The sequence below is a fragment of the Trachemys scripta genome, chromosome 14 (assembly GCF_013100865.1).
Source record: "Trachemys scripta elegans isolate TJP31775 chromosome 14, CAS_Tse_1.0, whole genome shotgun sequence".
NCBI lineage: Eukaryota > Metazoa > Chordata > Testudines > Emydidae > Trachemys > Trachemys scripta.
The window spans coordinates 20043424-20067488 of NC_048311.1; the positions used below are offsets into that span (position 1 = coordinate 20043424).

The following is a 24065-nucleotide window of genomic DNA, read 5'->3' on the forward strand; positions in this document are numbered from 1 at the left end:
AACACCCACCCACAGGAAAAGGGCTGGGAGCTGAGACAGCCCAGCCCAGTTACACTTCACCAACAAAGATTTACAGAAGGGATTGTTTGGAGAGGGAGGGGGGGCTTGCGTCTCAGCCTTTGTGTTAGAAACCCGATGAGCGCAAAGCCAGACGCTTATTTCAGTGCTGAGTGTGCCACCCCGGGCTTACAGCTTTGCAGCACCCAGGGGCTGGCCCTAGATTGTATTGAATTCCCCACCCTCCGTAGTCACTTCTGTCTGGTAGGATCTTTTCCTCCAGACTTTCTATGCTGGGCAAGCTGAGATAATATTGTATTGCAGAATTCAGGTCCCAGCAGAATCCCTGCAAAAAAAGGTCAATCAAGTTCCAGCAGGGACAACCACCACCCCTTCCCCACCTACCCTGTCTCTTTCCATGTCTGGCTGACAATAATTAATGGTCAGCATCCTCCATTTGCGCCCTGAATGGGAGAAAAAGCCCTCAGACCTCATAGGCACTACCGCTAGAACCAAACCAGGGGTCCAGGTGCAACATTTCCAGGCGGTAGTGTAAACGGGACCCACCCACATCCCTGATCTGTGCTAAGGCTTAGACGGGCCAAGGCTTTAACACTGTAAGGTGATTCTGGTCCTGGCTGCAGCTCTTGCTGGTTGGCTGGTAGGCTGATGGCGTGGAGCTTCCAGCTTCTCCCCAAGCCCCACACTTCTAATTAATTTATTAAGTATTCTCCAGTCCAATTAATTACACAACTTCCAGCTACTGCATCGTTTTTGCTCCCTCAGCCCACCTTCTGCAGCTCCCAGGGTTCTTCACACCCCCCCCTCTCCCAGCCCTGGGGAGGGGGTAGCGTCAATGGGGTTCCTCTCACCCCCTTTCCAGGGTGGTGGGGGTAGCTCTAGGAGCTCTTCGCTGCTCCACCTGCCTTCCCCCTGCAGCAGCCCTGATTGGCTGCTCTTCCCCCAGAAGCAGGGAAGACAGCCAATAAGAGGGGGTTTCCTCTGGGCAGGGCTGAAGCTTCTCCTGTCAGTGGGCTACTGGCTCCAGTAGGGGCCAAAATGGCATTACTTGTGAGAATTGGCTGCACTACCTGGGGCGAGCTGGAGAAGCACTGAGCATACATGAAAGTCTCCCTGCCTGCCCTTGATACCACTGCCCCAAGGATCGCCACCAGCATGCAGGAGCAAAGCAGAAAAAGAGTCCTGCTCTGCCCCGAAGCTGCAGGATGGAATATACTCAGTCATCCTTAGGGGATGTGTAGCCTGTGGGGGCTGCATAGGGACAGAACATGTTTAGGGCGGATGGCAGCTTTGAAAAATAACGATGCAAACCTCTGAGCATGTGCTAATTGTGATTGTTCAGAAGCTCATAACTTGGCCAAATTTGGGCAGATATTCACGGGGATGGCTAAAGGCGCATCCCTGCCACCAGGGCCATCCCCTTGCCAAAATTTCAAGTCACTGCTCCAAAGCATGGAGACAGAGCTTCTCAGCTAAATGGACGTAAGAATTTAGCACTATCAAAACAACGTCAATTTCCCTAACCTAGAGAAGGGTTGAACCATTTTTACAGAAGCTTGCCTCTGACAGAAATATTTTTGGGAAACAGGCAGCATGGAAGATTCCTATCTGAATGGTTAAAGGTTGGCAGTTATAAACAACTGAAAACAGGAATCTTCAAATGGGAAGTGTTCACAGATTTAATTATAGACATCTCTACCACTAACAACTATTACAATGCATGTGTCATGATCTCACATTAGGAAGTCATTGGACTGATTTTGCAGGGATGACATGGCATAACAGTTTTCTATCATGGAGTCTAAAATGCAGTGGAAGGTGGATTTTATAGGTACTGGAGCCATGTTGGTTTGGTTTAAATGTATATTTCCCTGTGGAATTAGCTGCTTTCCCTATGTAAAGATGGGGATCAGAATTCTAGCCTTCTGAACAGTCTATGGGAGGGTCTCTTAAGATTCACTAAGTCTGGATAACTGGGCACCTAACTTAGTCTCTCCTCTGTACAACTCTCAAGATTCTGACCCTTTGCACAGGAACATGAAAATCACAGGATCTTTGGCTGCTCTGAACAGCACTTCCCTGGGGGGAGTTCATAGTGGCCTTTTCTTTCAGAAATGGATGGGATGATAGAGGAAGGTGGTGTTTTAATAACTCTGGGAACAGGAATCCTTTTCTGGGGCTGAACAATGGAGGAGCCACTTCTAGGGTGAAAATAGTTCATTCCCAGGGCCCATTTAGTCCTTAATTTCTCTGCTGGGATTGCCAGTCAGGATGCCAATTGCTAACACTTAGGTGTGGGGTGGTTTTTTTTTTTTTTTTTTAATGCCACACCAGCCTATTCAGTGTCTTGCCTCCTTACATAGTACACCGAGAGTGACAGCCCTTGGATTTTCACTTTGTCAGATCATACCTTGTGTTTCTCTTAGAGAAAAACATTCAATAGCACAATAATGAAACACAAACCCTCTTTTGCATTATATGATCTAAATAATCCTCAGTAAAATTGTCTGAAGAAAAGATCTGTTTTGTACCAGAAATTATGTTGACGAAAACCTACTGGCAGCATCCTTTATAATGTCATCCCAAGGGAATTTCAGCAGCACGAACTCTGTATCCAGGTAAATAAAAGTTTTCATTCAAAAATTAGTTAAACAGTAATTATGTATGTAAGGAGCTTAGAATGAAAGGAATTCTCTCTCCTACATATGTCAGAGTGGGAGTGAGAACAAACACTGATCACTGAAATGCGGCCAATTCTGGGGTGGGCAGACAGTGGTCAGGTGGACCACAGGCACATGGCACAACAGCAAGAGAAAGAGGAAAAATGTTAGCCCAGGGCTGCAGGACAAACCCCTACTCTGGCTTAAGGCTCTATGGGGACTTTAACATCCATAAGGAGCTGATAGATGAGACATCGCAAAACCAAAGTCCTAACTGACCTGCAAAGAGAAACCAGGGAAGAAACTGCATTTACCTCTGAAGTTTGAGGGACTTTGATGACTCCCCTGGAATTAGAACCAGTTGCTCCAGGAAGTCTCATTACATCAATCCTGATGCTTTGACCACTAAGAAAGAATCTCAGCTCTGTCTCTATCCCCTGCCATGCTGTGTACCAGCCACTGCCACCCTAAAGTAAAGGAATCTGAACTTCAGCAGAGTGGATGCTGGATGATTGTTTCCTCCAAATTCAAATGCAACAGCAATGATGAGCTCCGCAAGGCCATCGGGACAGAATTAGAAATTGGGACGAATTGACGTTTAATGGAGACTGCCTACTCCAGGTCCACATCCACATCCTTTATGCTTCTAGGTAGCCTCCTCTCCTTTCTGGCAATCACTGGGGAACATGGTTTTCTGAGCACAGCTGGTACTCAGAAGCTGTCAGAGCCAAGCTATGGCTTAAATTATATATGGAGGAATGTCAGTGGGCTGTAGTGTTCAACAGAATAGGTCCAAGACACAAAAACACACACTCTCCATCTTGAGTGACTTTGAGGCAGAGAAAGAGGCAGGGAGGGGAGAGAAAATCTTATTTCTAGGAAACCGCTTCTCCCCTTCATGAATTCTGCAGACCACTGGGCTAATTCAATGCCTCACACCTTCATCTTTGGACTCAACTAGGATTCTAATGCAGAGAATCTTCCTCTTGATGTTTCAGTCTCTCTTCAGTACTGAGACCACATGTGGCTGCTGTACAAAATAAAATAAATAAGATACAAGATAGTTGGTAGGAGCCCATTTCCTGCTACGCACGTCATCACAGCAACTGGACTGGAAGGGGACATACAGGCTGATGGAAGCCAGGTTCTAGTGCAGCGATGTTAGAGCGTTCTCAGCAGAGGACTCTCAACTGTGCTGGGCCTTAGCACCTGAGATGAGGCTGTACCAGCCTTTTAATACTATTAGGATGGGATGCAAGACACCTATTCCAATAATAGGGAATGCAAGATCAGCCCCTATTGCGTGCTCTAGTTTAGAATCATCTTGGGTAGAGACTTAAAATTGACAAGAGGAGCAGAGAAATTTGTTCTTTTTTGGAAGACTTAACTTGTTTTAAAGCAACCAGTTATAGTATCCTTAAAGCAAGAGATACCCTGGGACTGCACATATAAGATTCATAACATCAACTGGCATGAATCGTGGAGTTTGCTTCTGAATGCCAGCAGAGCCCATCAAGTGAATGCAGCCTCGTGGTGTATCTTAGTGCAGAGTGGAGTTCTGTCTGCAGTAGCATACCGTTCTCATTCCTTCGGGATGTTTTCCTCTTTCATGTCTTCAACTGGCTCACAGAATGTTTCAGGCTGGTGGCCTGATGGATCTTGACTTTTCCTCCAGTGATTTTCATTCCTCCCAAATGAATTAACAATCCTGTCTTTCGCATTGCAACCCATATTGGAAGAGTCCCAGAGAGACGCTCTTTGAACCTGAACAAGCAAACTGTAGGTTCCATAAACAAGCTACAGATGACATGAGATAAGGGGCTGAATCATCAAGAAATAATCCTCATGCATCATACAGCACTGAAAAGGAGAAAACACACAGCTACCTGGAAATGACTAAGTGCCTAGAGACACTCCTTTTGGGCATGCTCTTATCAAATAGAAAACTCTCCTATATCAAGCCATAGCCCATGAAGTCGTTATCCAAAGGAATGATCATGTAGACTCATTCAATTATCTGGCTTCCTTGTCTTGGTGAACATTTCATGTCCAGTCAATTTAATTTTCCCATCCAGTGACACTGATGGGCAGTTACCAGCACTCAGAATTACCCAGGAAAGAAGATCAGCAATCTGATCTTTGCTGGTTTTTTAAATGGAAAAGTGAACCTGAATTTATAGCGAGCCATTACAAAAAATAGCAATAAAGTCAGGAATTGTATATTTTACAAGTTTCACATGGTTTCCATTGTCCCAGTGGCACCACATTCTCTCCTTTTACTGCAAGACTCAGGAGTGTATACAGGCCATTTAGAACTCCTGTTAACTTTACTGGACTCCAGAATGCCAAAAAAGTTAGTTGTATGCAATCCTAGGGAGAACACTATACTTTTGTAGTAATCACTGGCAAGGAGGGAGCTGCTGGAGGAGGACTATTCATGTGGGGCCAGATCCTCAGCTGGAATAAATCATTGTCGCTCCATTGATTTCACACCAAGGACCTCTCCCCCAGAAATGATAGCACTTGAGTGGTTTCAGTGTGGGTAGATACACGTCCTACAGCCTCTAGACTTGATGTTTCATGGCAAACCAAGGGTAGCGGTATGATAAGTTCCATCAGCTGCAACAGAGGCTCTCAGTAGGGCAACAAGCACTAGAATAGGGTGGTTCTGTCTTCTGCCTCTGACTGCAGAATGGGTAGAAATTGATAAAGTGGATCGAACGTGGCTTCTAAAGAAATGAATGAAGCAGTGTTGAGATTCTTCATTAAGAGGTCCTTCCTCCTGCTGATTTAAGAGTTGCTCTTTTCATCAAAATCTTCTCTCTCCATGTCAAATCAAAGGCCCAGCTGGGAAACAGCAGGCCAAGAGGAGGGATGCAAGAGAAAAGATTTTAAAATTAGAAAGTGACTAAACACAATATAAAAGCCATGTGGAAAGCACAAACTAAAACAGTGATTAAAAACCAGTTTTAAAGAAGGGAAGAAACCACTTGCAACACGGATTATTTGCCCACATTAGATAGAGTATCTAGAGTCCCTGTGCTTAAGATAGGGTGACCAGATGTCCCGATTTTATAGGGACAGTCCCGATATTTGGGGCTTTTTCTAATATAGGCTCCTATTACCCCCCACCCCCTGTCCCAATTTTTCACACTTGCTGTCTAGTCACCCTAGCTTAAGATTGTCCTACTGCAAACAATCCCCTCCCCTGGCAACACTGTAGTGTCTCTTAATGAGTCAGTCTGCATAAATCTGGGAGAAAGGCTGCCACTGCATAATGTAATGATGCTTCATAGATATGGAAAGCAAGGGATTTTGAGGCAAAACTAAACTGCTTGTACTAGTAGAATGCTGGGCTGGAAGATATGCTATAGAAGGGCAATGTTATTGGTGTTTTAGCTATTGTAGAAGACGCCTGGTAAACAAGAAGTCTAATTTTCTTTCAGTGCTGGTCTAAACCAGTGGGCCAAGGGAAAGTAAGCTTTGTATTACCAGAGGAAGGTGAAAAATTTCCTAGTGAAACCCCAAGTGCTTTAGAAGCAATCAGCTTTCAATAGTTTGTTGCCTGGAGAACACAAAAGCATTAAAAGGTTTAACAAATGAATAAAAATTAGAAGCTATCAGCCTCTGTGGTTCTTATTTAGAAGAACAGGGAGGAAGTCCAATGGCTTCTTTAGGGGGAAAAAACCCTATTTAAAGAGGAACAGCCATAATTAGCAAGGCCAAGGCAGTGGAAGATTGCAAGTAAGAAAATGCTGGGAAGTGATCCCACTAAAAGGGAAAAGAGGGACCTTGCTGGGATCTCAGTGCCCATTAGCAATTTTTGATTATTAACAGTGAATTGTTTTTACACAAGAGTCTTGTAAGCCCCCCTGGGAAATGCAGTTCTCTCCTGAAAGAGCAATGACTCTGCCTCCCTCGGCTCACAAATGTGTTGTTCAGCTGGACACCCTGTCCCATTTGGTGACCTTCTGGGCACTCTGCAAGAGACATCTATTTGATGGGTTTTTCTGCAGAGATCTGAGTGCTTGCTTCCCATAAGGATGACGGGGTGGGAAGAAGTTTCTATAGGGATCTGGCTGAATTACTGTTGAAATGATTACTCCAATGCTGCTGGGATTTGACTGCACGATCAATGGTGGGTAGGAGCCGAAGGCCTTGGTGAGGTGGGTTTTTAAACCCACAATGTTGGTGATGCATATAAAATAGACACAGGGACTGGCAGCAACAGGACAAAAGCCAGAGCTTCAGGCTCCACTATTTTAGGCTTTGAGGTGGAGCCAGCAAAGGCTGCTCAACCTGCTTAGGTTAGAGGCCACATCTTGAGAACACCAACTGAAGCCCAGAGCAAAATCTCACCCCCTTAGAACAAAGCACCTGATACAGAAACAGGGAGGGACAGATCTCTGAACAACAAGAGGCAGCATGCAATGTCAGTCAAAAACCAACACGTACAGGCTTGGAGGCAGGAAAATCTTCAAAAGCAAAGCTGACACAGCGCAGAGTCTGCCAGAGATGACTTCATTCACCTGATCTATCAATGTCTAAAAAACCCAGTGACTGGCCTGCCTTGGTATACCCAAAGCCTTTGAATACATGGCTTCGGGCTGAGATAAACCCATGCAAACACAAGGAGCACATGCTTAGAGGGCAAGGAGACTTGAAGCCCACAGAAAAATGAAGGAGCCAGAGATGGTGAATGGTACTAGCTATATCCCTCAGAGAGAGAGAAAAAAAATGGGAGCAGAGGCCGATTTCATGGTCAGTGAATGGCAACTGTCTCCCATGGGGAGAAGGGGATGGGGAACTGGCTGCAGCCTTTGTGAAAAGGCTTAAGTGACTGCTAACGTAGGATTGGGATGAAGAATGTTTTAGCCCTAGGTAATCTGTTCACATTAGACCAGGTTGGCAGTGACTGAAATTATTGCCATTTAAGTGAGATTTTGGTGGCCTACGTGGAGTGAATTTGTTTCAATCCAAGCTAGTTCCCTAGAGGACTGTGCCTACGTTCAAAAAGGCAGCCTCCTTTGTTGACAGTATCAGTAGACACTAATGATCAAATGGGCCCTTGGAACCAAAACGTGCGCCCAAAGGTAGATCACATCTAAAGCACTTTGGCAGGGAAGCTTGCATTATGGCTGGCATATTTCATCAGCACTAAATTGCAGTAGCAACACTATTGTTACTGGCTACTGAGGTACTTTTGTTATAAACCCTATTTTTAAAAGGATGTTAGCTCCTGGAAAAATCGTAAGAGGCTGGAATTCCAAATGCCCCTTCATAGGTTAAAAATGTTTTTATATTAAAATGACAATTAAAAAAAATCAGCTACTGCCCATGGACAATAGCTAGTTTTCCTCCAATTATGTCCATGTACTGATGTCTGGAGCACCAGCTAAATATGTGCAAACTTGTTTATCTAGAGAGCCAGAGACTAAAATAAATACATCCATGTTTATGTCACATGATGTAACATATTAACTTAGACAAATAAAGGAATGAATAGGTTTCCTAAGCACAGTGCAGTGGAAAGATATTTCTAGCCCACGTGAATATGAACTGTACAAATGACTGCCCTGACTGGCCGGGGGGGGGGGGCTTGGAATTATTACAGATGCTACAGGGAGAGAGGGGAAGCAGGAACATGGGAAGGGGAAGGGTGGGGTGGACAGGAAGTCTATGATGACTAAAATATTTACAAAAAAAATTTAAAATGATCAGCAAACTGTGTAGCGAGTGATTCATCTCCCAAACCTTTCAATAGTCATCCTGGCTGACTGGTGTGTTTAAGCGCAGGGGAGCAGGCTTGGTACAGGAGATTCCAGCTTCACATGGGCATTGGCAACAATGCTAACCTCTTTCCAGCTTTCCACCCTGAGAGTCCCTTTTTCCTGCCACAAATCTGTTTCCTGGCGGCTGCCCAGCTAGGTTTAGTTTGGCATTTTCAGAAACCCACTAGCAAAGAGGGCTTTACTAGATTAAGAACAATACTAACTCTCTCTGCTATCAGTGGTATGGAGAGGTGTTTATATAAGACACACAAGAATGACAGTCCATTAGCTGTGACACTTTGAACCAACTGCATTACTCATAAGTGAGATGCTTGCGTGTAAACTCATCTGAACTGATAGAAGTCATCCTTTTGGGTTTCCACAACACCTGCCTCTGAGACGGCCACCTGTCCTAAACGGATACTGGACTGATAAAAAAATTAAAGCAGATCTGCACTGCAATGTAAGTCTTATACCTGTGTGGCTTAAGTGTCTTCACAGATCGAACGAACACCTACAGCAACATAAACTAAGATAAGGGTGATCAAGCCTCCCGGTTTAGGGCATACATTGGACAGATGCAGGAGTTAGGAAGGAGTTTCCCACCACCACTGTGAATAGATCTTATGGATGATATTGGGTGGCATGATATAGACTAGATTGGCTAATGGCCTGATCCAATGTGAATAGGATTTGCCATTCATCAGGCCTAGGGTGGTCACACAATTATCAGAACTGCACAAAGTCATCTTTTCCATCACAACTGATGCTGATGGTTGGGCTTATTTGATGTTTTTCAGGTTAAGCCGAGCTGGTCTTTACCAGGTGGTTACACCCTCGGTGTTTCCAAAATAGGCAGTAAATACACAAGCCGCAGTAGCTGGCACTACTGCTAACTCTCGTGTTACTTTTTTCAGAGTAGCAGCCGTGTTAGTCTGTATCCGCAAAAAGAACAGGAGTACTTGTGGCACTTTAGAAACTAACTAATAAATTTGTTAGTCTCTAAGGTGCCACAAGTACTCCTGTTCTCGAGTTACTGACAGCCTATTGCCTGTTCACATTCCAGTGAGAAGATAAAACGTACATTCCCATTCTCAGACAACATCTCAGAGCCTGCTCCTGACAAACCTACTTCAAGGATGCAGTCACTGACTGAGCGGTAGGCTCCCTTCTCTTTATGACACTCTTCCCTTCCACATTTACAGGATTATAAAAAACTGCAATAAAGTCGCTGGTGCTACAGCAGCATCTTCTGTGCCAAAGGAGACTCATGAAATACAAAGCAACATTTAATTGCCATTATTCTGCAGAATGGGAGTTAGACGAAGCTGTACCAGAACATTTGCTTTGCCTACGGTTTCAGTGTTTCACTTTCAGCCATGCTGTTCGGCACACTTAAAACCATCTACATTCACATCACACTCCCACATTTTGACAGGCCTGCCTCTCGGTGCTCAACCCTGCCCAGAGAGCCATTCCACCTCAGAGTGGAGTTAACAAGGCACCTGCCATAGTTAGTGGGAATCAAGTCTGCTATTCTGTGCAGGGTTCTTACTTCAGTAAGAATGAAGAGAAAAGCCATGCCACCAACCATCCTCATATCAACTCATTCAGCTTTCACTTTCTTGGTATATCTGTGGTGCCACATTCCTATCAGTGCTCCAGTGGACCCCTGAATATTCCAGATAAACAAAATCTAACATCTGTCAAAGTGATTAGGAAGAAATCCTCTTCTAAGTATATCAAAAGCAAGACAGACCCCTTCTCCCTCCCCCACTTGAAGTTATAAATTTATTTTAGGCACGCTAGAACTCAAGAAAGCAACATGAAATCCAGAGAAACTTACATTTTTGCTGATCTATTACGTCCCTCTCTCGTCCCTGCTTTACAGCTTAAAAGACTAATCTAGGTAGCAATTTTTATCTCAATACAATCTGCAACATCTGGAATATTGAAGCTGAAGGAAATTGGTATTTATTAATGCAGCGTTAGCAATCAGGTGCACTACAAATTATCCTATAGGGACTGGTACAAAAAACCAATTTAGTAGTGATTTCTTCAAACAATTATGGCAATATAAATTATTCCATCCACCCACATCAAATAGTATTTCACTGGCTTTCTAGATGACGTTGGGCAAGACACTTCACCATATAATACTTACCTCCTGGTAAAGTACTTTGAGATCCATGGAGGAAAAGGATTATACAAAACACCTGTGTATTATTAGGGGCTGACTGCTGGTAAAATTAAGAAAAACTGACGCAAGTTTACAAAAATGAGAATTAAGGCATCAATCCTAGAATATGGGTTGTATAATGAAAGAGCTGAGAAATCTTTAAAAAGGAATATAAACACAAAGTATGTCCAGAAAATGGTCTCAGTCAACAGACAAAAATCTGAAGAGGTTTCCATGATTTCTTAAAATGTCACGGGGAAAAGTTTTAAAGTAAACACTCCCCTGCAGCATTTGCAACCCAGGTATCAACACTAAAAGTGAAAATAATGATTTTTTTCATTAGCTGGTCAGAGAAATGCACATAGTAAGATATGAAAAGGACACAGGAATGTTTAAAATTTTCCATTTTTATAATGAAGAATTTTTAGTAATATAGGTAAGAACCCCCTCCCCCAATAAAATTTAAGTTAACAATACCTTTTTCACTACAGTGGAACAAAACAGCACTGCTGTGTGTGTTTCACAGTATAAGTCACTACATTATACATAGACACCATAGGCTTCTACATTAGGAACAGTTTCCTCTGACAATCTGATTTTACTCCATGGTGACAAAATTTCTCTCAGCAGCTCTCTCCAAATGCACGCTCTGATTTCACAAATGTGACACCGACAGTCCAGGTTCTGCACAGGGGGTCTCCATCTCTGTAAGAGGCTAGCAAAACTTGACTATTTCATATCCAAAAATTTCAATGCTTTTTAACACCTGATTACCAAAATAAAAGCTACATGGATATGCACACAGGTTACAGATGTGAACAGCAATTGTATGAATGTAGACTCATTTCTTTGCATGTAGATTACACACTCACATCTCAGCTATGCTTATGAGCAAGGATGCTGATCAGCCTTGTGCACGTTAATTCCCTTGAGGCAGTGTGTGTGTGCTTGGGGGAGACCAAGTAATAGGGCAACAAGCTTTAAAGCGTGGCCGGAGGTGCAAGAGAATGACTGACATTTTCCCATTTATTTTTAAAATTCAGATTTCCAGTAGGGATAAGACTCTCCAAGCCATAAAAGTAATAACAATACAATAAATGAGCTAACGTTTACAAGCTGACACATTGCACACCATTGTCCTTCAGCACACTACAGAGCGACTGGTCATTTCAGCAGTGACACGGGATGGGGAAACTCCTTTCTATGAAGGTCAGTCCTGTGTGCCCACACCTGATGTTCCTGCTTCCCCCACTTCCCTTAATTGGGGGGAGGCGGCGCATGTTGATCTGTTTTCAAGTCTTGCCATTTTGTACTGAGCAAATAAGAGTGACCCTCTCCTCCTCCCCTTCAAAGGGTGGTGCCTTCAATGAGAATTCAGTCTGGAAGCCCAGGTCAAGTCTCAATGCACTTGTCACTGCTTTGCTTTTTTCACTATGGTGCCAACAGCAGAGATAACTGTGGTTTTGGAGCCGCTTGCACTGGTGGTTACTGTGACAACAGCTGGCAACGTCGCAGTGGTGGTGAGGATGGTGGGCTGAGCTATTGTTGTTACCGGGATGGCGGAGTCCCACTTACTCTTTCTCTTTTGAGCATCTGATTTGGAAAAACCAAGAGATACTAGTGTTAACATTAACAGCCATTGATCTTAATGATCCCCCTCCTTCTCAACCCTCAAAGAGCCATTGCCTGAGTGGACAGCATCTCCTCACCCCTATCTGAGGCAACTGGAACTTGGTCAGGAAGTGTTGAGCATAAACCTAATGGAACTTTGAACCCCAAAGGCAAAACTGAAGGATCTGCACCGTTTATGCCCCTGAACTCTTAGAAAAGTGACATGAGATTCACACTCTCCCCCAACACCAAAGTAGGTTTGGTTTGGACAGAAAACATGGATCTCTCCATTCCATTAGCACAGGGGTTCTCAAACAGGGAAATGGGACCCCTCAGGGGGTCGTGAGGTTATTACATGGGGGTCATAAGCTGTCAGCCTCCACCCCAAACCCTGCTTTGCCTCCAGCATTTATAATGGTGTTAAATATATAAAAAAGCGTTTTTAATTTATAAGGGGGGGGAGGGGAGAGTCGTCACACTCAGAGGTTTGCTATGTGAAAGGGGTCACCAGTGAGAACCACTGCATTAGCATGAGGTATAGCACTAACTGTCAAGAGTCATTATCCAAATTACAACATCAAGTTGTTCATCCTTTTCCCAACCCTCTCCTCAGGCTCTGGGGAAAGACCTGTTCAAGAGACACTCAACATACAGCAACAAATTCCATTAACCCTGGCACAAAGAAATCCTTCCCTTCCCGAAGCTACTGCCAAGCCTTCCTACCAGGAAAACCGGCCAGCAACCCCCAATCCCAGATACCAGTATTAGTTAACACCAAGGCTACCAACTCCTGCATCCATCTGCCTTCTTTGGGCTGGTCTACATTACTGCTTAGGCCGATGTAACTTGCGTTGCTCAGTGCTGCCCCCCGCGAATAACCCAAGTTACATTGACCTAAGCACTGTCCACACCGGTGCTATGTCAGTGAGAGACGCTCTCCCGCCGACACAGGTTCTGCCGGTGGAGGTGGAGTAATTATGCTGACGTGAGAGTGCTCTCCTGTTGACATAGCTTGTCTTCACCAGATGTGTTACAGGTGCAGCTGTGCTGATGTTGTGTGGTAGCGTAGACTTGTCTTGTGTGTCAAGGGGATGGAGAAGACAGGGAACTTCTAGGGTTTCTGGGTAGCATGAGAGGCAAATTGCATTGCAGTTGTGGGAATTAAGTTTGAGGTCGTCACATGTATTTACCTCCAACGGCAGTGCTGACTGTTGTGGTTGTGGTGGATGAAGCATTTGTTGTTGTGCCCTTCTTAGTGCCAGTCACAAACTCAATCTAGAAAGGAAGAAGAGGGGGAAAAAAAAAAAAAAAAGAACAGATGTTAATATCTAGGTCTTCTTCCCTCATTATAAAGTTATTCTTTAGATCCAGAATATAGCAAGGTATTAAAAGAAGACAATATAGGTGAGGTAATATTTTTTTATTGAACCAACTTCTGTAATAAAAAGTTATTACCTCATCTACTTTGGTCTCATACATCCTGGGACCAAGAATGCTACAGCACCTGAGCAAACAAAGTATAAAAACATTTATTGGGCCATTCCACTTATCATTGGTATGTTGGGGAAAGAAAAACCAAGTACTCCAAAATGTACCAGTTATAACCATTATGAAGATGTGTAATATGAAGATTCTCCATGTGCAGACAGATCAAAAAGTTTGGTACCATCCTTAATGGACAGATCAGGACTAGAATCCTGGTCTGTACAGACATTCTTTCAAATCATTTCTTCAATAGAAAAATAAAAGCTGTCCTAGAATGCAAGTCCCCGCACGCATGGTTTACAGAGACTGCACCACAGAAGGAAACCTAGCAACAAGAGCCACAACAGCCTGCAATTACATACCTATAAGTCTACAGCCATGGGAGATGAGGGGGGATAGTCACAGGTGACTGTACTGCTGTGCATAAAGCAAAACAAGAGGCAAACAGAGATGGCTATAAAAAAGTTTGCTGCAAAAATGTACTCGTTGCCAAAAAAGCATTCTACAAATCTGAAGTGAGATCTCGTTAATTAACTATTTGGATATGATTTCCGAATGCCAGCCACTAATCCAAGTGCCTCTCCATTTGGTGGGGGTGGGGGTGATGTGAAGTCCTCCAGAGCTATATAGTGTTTTAAATGCATTGACTCAATTTCCTAACACGCAAAGACATTTTCAGGTATCGCGGGGTTGATATGGGTCTAGATACAGTCAAAGTGGTAATAAGAGAAAACAAAACCCAGGCCCGAGTTCAGCATGATTTGCTGGGGAAATAAAGCTACGTTAGGCTGCGTGACTAGAGGTATAGTGTGAAAGACTAAGGACCTTGTAGTTATTTACAGAGTATTGGTGATCTTGTATTTGGAATACTGGGTGCAGTTATGCATACTCTGATTTAAGAACATTGACAAAATTGGACAGGACTCAAGGAGCAAAGGCAATGGGGCCTTGACAGAAACTGACCTACAAGGAAAGGCCAAAAACCTAAATCTGTACAGTTTGGCAAAGAAATGAATAAGGGGAAGATGCCAGAACCGTCTAAAAATACCTAATAGTCAGTACAAGGGGTAGTACATGGAGGAACATGAAGCAACGGAATGAATTTGAGAAAAGAACGGATAAAAGTTGGGAGATTGATCTCTAAATTCCATAATTCTTGATTTATTACCTTTGTGCGCTCCTTCTTGGCCTTTTCCAGTTTGTCCATTTCAATCTTCTGTGCTTTGGCTAAAAAAGGTTGATACAAGAAGTTATAAAAAGCAAGAGATTCAGCAAAAGGTGTAATTCGTCTCCACAACAGTCCCCTTCCCCTCCCCAACAATCAATGGGCAAGGTCCCACATTCAGAAAACTACTGAATCAGCTATGAAATAAAACTTTCTATCAAGGCAACATTCCACTTATTTCTTCAGCCTCTTCACTGCAACCAGAGCCTGCTTGTATCTCAGACCAACAATTTTAAGGGAGGGACTCTCCAATCTAATGGAAACTCAGGAAGTTCTAGGTCCGTCCAGCCAAACTGGACTAGTGCCTAACCAGAACGCAGCAGGCATGTTCCATTCATTCAAAAGGGTGTTCAGTTAAAAATGGTTGCTAAAGCTCCCGCATGATTCAATAGCGCTGATAAAAGGGATAAAAGCTGTCGGAGGGATCAGAAAGAACTTAAAGATATCCTTAAGATTACCTAGTGCCTCATAGTAGGAGTCCTCAGACCACCCATGAGGGTCAAACATGTCCTGAAAGAGAAAAAGTTTAACATTATTTCAGGAACTTGTTTGAACAGCAAGATATACAAAACACTTCAACATTTCACTCAGCATCAAACATGTACTTCTATTAAAGTACCACAAGGAAGAGTAGGAAATATTCACTACAGCTCTAAATGCCCCTCTCTCATATCCCAATCATACATAAAAGGTTCATATGCAGTGTAGTTGTAGCTGCATTGGTCCTAGAATATCAGAGACACAAGATGGATGAGGTAATATCTTTTATTGGACCAACAGAAGTTAGCTTATGTAATACCTTTTATTAGCCTAAGAATCAATGAATCTCTTATACAGATGTCCCAAAACTGCGGGGCACGCCCCCCAGGGGGACACAGAGGAACATTTGGGGGGTGCAGCAGGTGCAAGCCAGCCCCCACAGGGGGTGGGGAAGGAGCACCACTCAGCCCCACCCTAGCCCCATCCCAGCTCTGCACCCGGCCCGGGGCCCAGATGCTGTTCCCTACGATGGCCCAGCAGTGGCTTTGCTCCTGGCCCCGCTCCTGTCCCCAGCCTTGGCCCCTAGCTGCGGCTCCATTCCTGGCCTTGGGCTGAGTCTGGGGCCGGGAGCAGAGCTGCACCAGGCTGCAGGCCCAGCTGCCGACCCCCACCACAGCCTGGCTGCAGCTCCTCCGCGCCCCCCCCCCCCCCCGACCCACCCCCAGTCTTGGCCCCCTTACCTTGTCCACGTGACATCCCCCCCAGCCCAAGCCATAGCCCTGCTCCCAGCCCGGGAGTGAGGTAAGTCATGTTGTGGGGGTAAGTCATGTTGTGCTTTTCTAAAGACCACTATTTTTCAGGTGTGAATAGTCAAATACTTTACAAGATGTTGAGGCTGAAGGGACTAACATGAATGGACACCCAACTCCCAGGTGCTTAACTGTCTTTGGCTCCTTTTACACAGTCTTAGCCTGAAGCTAGATATGTTCGTGGTACCATTTTCCATCTGACAATTCAGCAATTTGAATGATTTGTACCGGTTATGCCATTTCAGTGAGTGACAGATGCACTAAATATTTCTCATTGCAAGTAGACACGTTTCCCAAATTTGTGCCTCCTGAAAGACTGACAAGTCAAAGTACAATTTCACCTACACCACTACAAACTCTCAAATTAGCGGTCCCCAGCCACAGAATTCAAAGTCTATATTGCAAAGCTACAGCTACTGGAGTTCACTGTTACACAGAGCACATTTTACTTCAATGCAACTGGAAATCAGACTGCAGACAAATCTCTAGCTGATTATTTCCGTCATCAGCCCTGAAGTACGCAGCCCTAAATGACCTGGCTGAGAAAGAGGACAGAACTGATGAGCGCTTCATGTACCCACCCCATCTCCCAGGAAATCTTTCACTCTTCTTACCTTGGGATAATTCGTACCAAGTTCGTCGATGGCACAAAACTGGATCAGCTTTTCATAGATGCTGAGACAGAAGAACAATTATTTATTTCTAGCTTTTCCCCGCCTTTCTTCAGTTTAAGCTCATTGGATTCGTTGGTACAAAGAGGCTGGTGCTCCTTTTCAATGGCCCAGGTGCAGAATCAGAGTGCAAAGAGTAACACTCTGAAGACCCACGAAGACCACCACAAAATGCAAAACAAGCCATAAACCCTGGTTATTCCTCCCCCCAACTAGAGATTCATCTCTAACTCCCAACCCAAAACATACCATCCACAGAATCATACGTAAAGCCCCACACACTTGGTTTTAAAATTTGTGTTTTAGTTGTGGTTACATGGATCTCCAAAAAGAGCCTCATACTCACTCATTTTTGAGATGTTTTTCTAGATCCTCTTGCTGATTTCATGAGCAGTAACAGCCTCTATTGCTCGACATCCCCAATTTCTGATAGGACTCTAATGGCAGGGACGACGAGTCTTGGGATTAGCTTTCATGTGGAGTTGTAACCCCAAAGGGAACACTCACCTGGGATTACGAAATTCCTTCTTCCTCTGAATGATGTAGTTCATGTCCATGCCCTCTTTCATCTTCCTATCGTACAACTTTTGAATCTTATCCTAGATAAAAAGGAAACAGTGTAAGAGCCAACACCAAGTAGTAACACACAGGTAGGAGATATTCAATATGCACGAACATGGTTGTCTTATTTCTGCACAGTTAAACCCAAAATGGCCCTCTCCCACCTTAGAACAGTAATTTTTCAGAGGCACAAAGGCCGAAGCAGGCACATCATCCGGGCTAATCTGCAGTGACAATGACTCCTCAGACTCACAATCAAAGATCACTCTCCCCTTCCCGCATAATCCACTATACAGTGTGGGCCATCAAGCTCTTAAAGGAGCAATGGTGCCTCCCTGCTTTGTAGGTTCACTTAAGTCTCCCTGCAGCAGCAGTGATGGTAGAAAGAGTTAAACAAAACAAAGCAAATTAAAACCCCAACCCCGCTTGTTTCAGCTCCCAAGGGGAAGAGATGGATTAGTTCAGTGGTTTTCAAACTGTGGTCCACACACTACATCTAAGATTTCCAAAGGGGTCTGCATCTCCATTTGAAATGCAAAAAGGTTGAAAACTACTGGATTAGTTCCATGAAAAGGTTTTGTTTCAGATTGTTTACATTATGTTCAACATGCCAGCAACACACTTGGAAAGAGAGAGAAAGAAGGGAAGAATATCTCTTTTAAAAGGTATGTGTGGGGGGGGAGGGAAAGAGGAGGAGAGGGATGTTCTTCAGAGGAAAACAATCCCCTACCCCCGCAGGCCTAACACTTTCAATTGAGTGTTAAAAAAACAAAAAGCAAAACAAAAAAAACACCCCCCAAATCAAAGCATTTGCCAAACTATAAAGGGGGGGGGGAGAAGAGAGGGAGGGGAGAGGGACGCAAAGCGATGACATGTATCTGGGTGGATGATCTTGATAAGTACAAAGCTTGATGAAGAGCTTTTAAAGCAGCCAGTGGCTTGACATGGGCAGGGCATTAGCGATGCAATTAATGGATTGAGTTTTGTCCCTCAACAACAGTTCAGCCCCTTAATAGGACTTGAATGGTTCCTTATGATTATGTCCAATCCTGGAGATGATTCAAGGAACATCCCACCTCCTATGCTAACAGTGAAGCATTAAAGCCACTATCCCAGCCTGGAAGAGACTGGGCTGGGGGCAGGGCCAGGTTTCCAATTAGGCACGTGCCTAGGGGTGCTGGCATTCTAGACAGGCCTTCCCTCTCTCCAACTGTGTGCAACATGAAGATCAGCTGTAGGTGGGGGGGTGCTGAAGATGCTGTGCCTAGGGGTGCGTAATGTGTAGATGCGGCCCTGGGTGGGGGAGGCACAAAAAGTGAAAGATCCCTCTCACTTCACATGTCCTTAAAGTCTTTCCTCTTATTAGCAGGACAGCTCACCAAGTCGGACTTACGAGGCTTTAGATTAACAGTGCAACTGAGATTCAGAGTCCACACAAGAATTTTTCCACTAAGTTACTGAGATGATTGGTGACATCCCAGAAGGCTGATTTGGGAAAAAGCAGCCAGCATCAATGCTCCTCTCTGAGAGCCCCTAAGTATAGATCACATGAGAGTACTGGGGGAAGAGGGGAATTAAAGCCGGGGCAGCAAGAGGTATGCCAACAGCTCAAACTGGGCAACCAGCATTCGTACAGAACAGTGCAATTCAAGTGTTTAATTCTCTCATCTATTCTCAAAATCTCAGATGTGCAACTGGAGAGAACTGTCACTGGGCTAGCCCAAGAAAAGGACATGGCTCACTGCCAGGTGCATCCGAAGAAGTGGGCTGTAGTCAACGAAAGCTTATGCTCTAATAAATTTGTTAGTCTCTAAGGTGCCACAAGTACTCCTGTTCTTTTTGCGGATACAGACTAACACGGCTGCTACTCTGAAACCTGCCAGGTCTGGGTAGCACAAGGGAAGGGGAGCAAAGTTTTGCTGGAAATCTAACTTAGGGGCTCTGTGCAAACAATGCCTGCAGATAACATTGTTGATGCTGTCCACGGTCAGTGCCATGCTCTTGGTAACTACCCACTTGTGAATGTCTTTGGGCATAGGTGTCTGGTTAGGTGAAAGTGACCTCTCCTTGGAGGTCCTGCAGCTGCACAACGCAGGGAGTCTTCCAGTGAAACTTGAACTGCTTGGGAAAGGCAACTTAGATTCAGAAGGTTGGAAATACTGGATATAATTACCTTTCAAAAGGAAGGCCTTGATTTAAAGAAAACTGCATCTGTTTTGCTCAGCAGGGCAGCATAAAATTTTTGAAATGCGCTCTCTACTCCAGTGATTTCAGGCAGAGTGGCTGACATGGAGCACAGAAAGCAGAAGAGGGAAGATGCACTTTCAACCCTGAATAACCCGGGAAATGTAGTTACTTGGTAGGTTTTAAACTACAATCGGTATTTGAATCTTGCACAAAAGGAAGTCATCCTGCTGCTAAGCAAGGTGGTTTGTGACACTAGCACTATGGGGAGGGGGAGGGGGGAAACTTACTTATAAAGCTAAACTATTTTACAGGAAGTGAAATTCCAGAGACATTACAATAGAAAATTAAGATCTTGTGGCTGAAACCCAAAATTTAGAGACAGGAGATACAGATTTATATTCCCTGCTCTGCCACTGACCTCCTGTGTGACCTTGGGCAAGTCTCTTAAACTCTCAGGTCTCAGTTTCCCTTTGTGTAAAAATGGGGAGAATATGTCCCCAACTCAAGGAGGTCCCTTCCAGCCCTGCATTTCTGTGATTCTATGTGTAGCAAATTTCACTACAGTTTACACAAAGTAGCAGATCCTTGGATGAAAGGTTAAGTATCATTAGGTATAAAATTGCTATTTCCTCAATTAAGGTTAAGCTTTTAGGTTAAGTTCTACACAGACAGTGAAGTCACACAATTACCCTATTAACATGTCCAAAGGAGGTACCACAAGTTTTGAGAGAACAGTTGCAACAATCACTGAAAATTCAGCCTCTAAATCTGAAGTGTTGATAGCACCACCAAGATGGAGTCCTCATATTTAGAATATGGAACTTCCACAAAGCAAAGAACTAGTGGGTCACCTTGAAAGTAGGAAAGAATTTCCACTTTGCATAGAGCTTTTCAAGATACAGCATATTACAGAGAGAAACTGACCAAGGGAAGGTAGAGATACCAATGGAATAAAGGACAGTTTATTTCCAAATCTCCAAAGTATGTCAGACCCCCCTACAGAACTGAAAAACGTTTTAGTTGTGCAATTTGAAAAAGGCAGTTTGCTCTGCTTGCAAAACTGGAGCGAGTCTCCATTTTTTAAGGTGGTTTGGGGTAGACATATTCCACACAAGGTGGAGACAACTGAGAAAGGAAATGGATCTGTCTTAATTTATCAGATCTTCACACCAGTTTACTGCATTCCTCAGACCTATGCACACTTACTCATTCACTGATGTCACAGCATTAAAATCTCTTGCAGTACAGAACAGAACTAATAATGGGTGCGTCAGGTACAGCACACAGAGGATGCAATCTGTACTGTGATTCAAAACGACTTACTAACCATTACAGGGTTGTAACTCACCTTTTTGACGTTTCCCCACAACAGTTCTTCACCACTGTGCCATCTTAAATTGTCCACCACTATTAAACCTACTAGCAATTGGCAGGAAACACAGCCCCACACAGCCTTCATTTACTTTCCCCAATCTATGGCATGCAAGAATGGGGACCACTACTAAGTAATATTTGAGGTCTTCTTCCAGTTGTTCCAGGGAATAACAGTTTTGATATACAAAGGGGCTGCTACACATTTCTATGGACAGCTCTCCCAGATACACATATGAGTAGAGGCTTGGAAGAATGAGATTTATCAGTAAATGGTGATAAACAGATTTCACCATACATACACAAATGGATGAAAAATATATTTCCAAGGATAATCAACATTTACAAATAGGCAAAGAAAGAAAAATGCTGCTTGAGAACTTTAGAGTTTGATTTAAGGCTATTTACTTTGTATATTCTGACATGTGACGTTGATAATTTGTGTTCTAATGGTTATAAAGCTTTAACTTTTTGTATCTCAAAGTCTATTGTAATTAAATTACTGTCTGACCCCACCCCCAATTTCCCACAACGGTGAAACTTTAAAAATAGAATAAATGCTTAAAAATATCAAAGTTTATCAGTCAAAATTATGTTTTAAAAAAATCAAATTCTGCTATGCCTACATATGCACTAAACCCACTATCACTAGATAATTCTGTTCCTTTGGCATGGAGTTAAGTTGATGACAGCACCTCGCCTACTAATACGATAAAAGATTGCATTAGCATCAGATGCAAACAAGCCACTCTTCATCACAGGGTAGCATTAGCAACCATTATACAATCGTATGCATTCTCCTGTCTCCCCACTAAATCCAGCTCCATATCTGCCTCAGAAAGGAAGACAAGCTGGGTGAGGAAATACCTTTTTATTGGACCAACTTCTGTGTGGCTCGGACTCTCTCACCACCAGAGCTCTTCTTCAGATCTGGGAAAGGTACCCACAGCGTCACAGCAAAACGCAGGAGGGTCCCAGAGCCTGGGTTCCAGCCCAAGCCCAAAATGTCTATACTGCAATTAAACAGCCCTGTAGCCTGAGCCCAAGTCAGCTAACACAGGCCATCAGTGGGTGTTTAACTGCAGTGTGTACATACCCTTAGAGTTAAAGAACCCCGTGGAAATATGCTACAGTTAGATGAGAGAGCTCTTACCAAGTGTGGAACCCAAGCAAAAATGGTAGTTTCTTGATTTAGAACAGAACCCACCACTTCTGAATTTCAGCGCAGTAGTGGCCAAGACAAGATCTGGGCTGCGGTATGCATTCCCACACTATCAATTTATTATTCCTGGGTAGCTCTGGAAGCAGGGCTAGAGTTACTTACACAGATTTTTTGTTTGCATAGTACATTTCTCCATCTAGTTAGAAATGGGGAGTTAATTCAGTGTCTTTGAAAAGGCTTAAAAGCAGCTAAGGTGATAAATGCAGTTCCTTTCTATTCAATGAATATGTCATTTTGCCCAGTGTTGGGTGAAAGACCTTGCTGTAGTGCTCACACTGAAGTGTGGTAAGCATACTGGGGAACCTTAACACTGCATTTGACCTGTATGAGACTGAGGAAAAATCTCTCTCAGATGGTTTTGATTCTGTGGGAATCTCTTTTGCTACATTTTACCAGCTCTTAGGATGTTTGGTCAACTGAAATTTCAGACAAATCCTGAGAGATGACAAACTGGAAGAGGGTTTGTACCTACCTGTAAGTGGTTTGAACACCTGCCTGGGGGTTCTGGAGGGATTTTGATCTCATCTGGAGACATATTTCTTACTCGCTCTGAGAAGGAGGCTGCAATGAAAGATCAGGACATGAGACCCGGCACCACTGCAAGCAATTTTAAGCCGACATAAGTCATGAAAACTCATTTTACACCCTCACTGGCAAATTCTGTCATTTTGAGGATTCAGGATTGGCAAAACGGGGAGAAAGCTGCAAGTCAGCACCCAAGGAAATTTGGCAATTTTGTGCAAGGGGCTTGAGACTAGGAGTTTTGCAGACTGAAGGCTGAAGAACATTGTCAGAGACGTGCGTAGGAAGCTCATGCAGCACATGCATTCACCTTACACTAGGTCTCTGGCCAGGGCTTAATCCTTCACTTTCATGAACACAAGAATTCATTTAGTTGCACTGTGAAAGGCAGGTGATTTTCCAACTTTATCTACTGCCCCTTCTATTCCAAAGTGGCTAGCAGTTTGCTTTTTTGGGGAGCGGGGGGCGTTAAATCAGACAGAAATGTCTCTGCAAGTACAGGAACAAAAGCTGTTCAAAAGGCATTATTCTATCCCAGCACTGTATGCCACCCTATGCACTGTGCTTCACTTCCGCGCCAAACTGTGCACAACAATTACTTGCAGTCTTGCTCTGAAAGATTCAGATAACGTGCTGTCTGTAGCCAGAGTCTTCCCCCTGCCCTTCAGCATATAATCTCACAAAGAGTGTCATACCGTGAAAGTGAAGACCCAAAAGGAGGAAAAAACCTAAACTAGCCCAGATTATGGTTTGTTAGTTTTGGAAGAGACCCAATTTGGACTCTGCTTATTTCAGGACAGCATGTTTACATCGAAACGATGCAGGCTGAAAACAGGCACACATCTCCAACAGTTGCCAGGAGTTACCACCCACAGCTTCCATCTTCATCTTAAAGTTAATATTTTCTTAACAGATGCTTTGATTTCTACTTATGGGGTCAGATTATTACTAGAAAGAGCAAATCATTGAGACTGATGACAGAGCAGTACAGTTTTGACACGTAGTTCCACAGCTAATTTAATGATGGTCTCCATCAGTATGGTATCTGTGCGCTTTACACATTCAAAAGCACAGTAAGGCAGAACACCAGGCTCCCATGTAAGCTGCAGCTCTACCTCTCAGCTAGGAAACCGGGATTGAATCAGTTGGGAATGCCTGGATAAAGATGCATCTCATAGCAGATTCTGAAAGTGGCCAGGTTTGCACTTTATCTTGTTTCCACAGGGAACAGATTCCAGAGTCATGGACTTCCTAATGAAAACACTTTCCGCCAGCACCCACAAGTTATGTCAC

The 24065-nt window shown here is 43.9% G+C and overlaps 1 protein-coding gene across 1 annotated transcript in view; it reads right to left on the reverse strand.

The window, feature by feature from the left end:
- Positions 1-11017: 11017 nt before the first annotated feature.
- SAP30BP (SAP30 binding protein) overlaps positions 11018-24065 on the reverse strand; it is a 57406-nt gene continuing 44358 nt past the window's right edge. The window contains exons 5-11 of the mRNA XM_034789789.1: positions 22723-22811; positions 17417-17508; positions 16853-16913; positions 15408-15459; positions 14893-14951; positions 13430-13514; positions 11018-12221 (exon numbers count right to left, since the gene is read on the reverse strand). Coding sequence (XP_034645680.1) covers positions 12040-12221; positions 13430-13514; positions 14893-14951; positions 15408-15459; positions 16853-16913; positions 17417-17508; positions 22723-22811 — 620 coding nt within the window. The 3' untranslated portion in view covers positions 11018-12039. The remainder of the gene's footprint in view (positions 12222-13429; positions 13515-14892; positions 14952-15407; positions 15460-16852; positions 16914-17416; positions 17509-22722; positions 22812-24065) is intronic.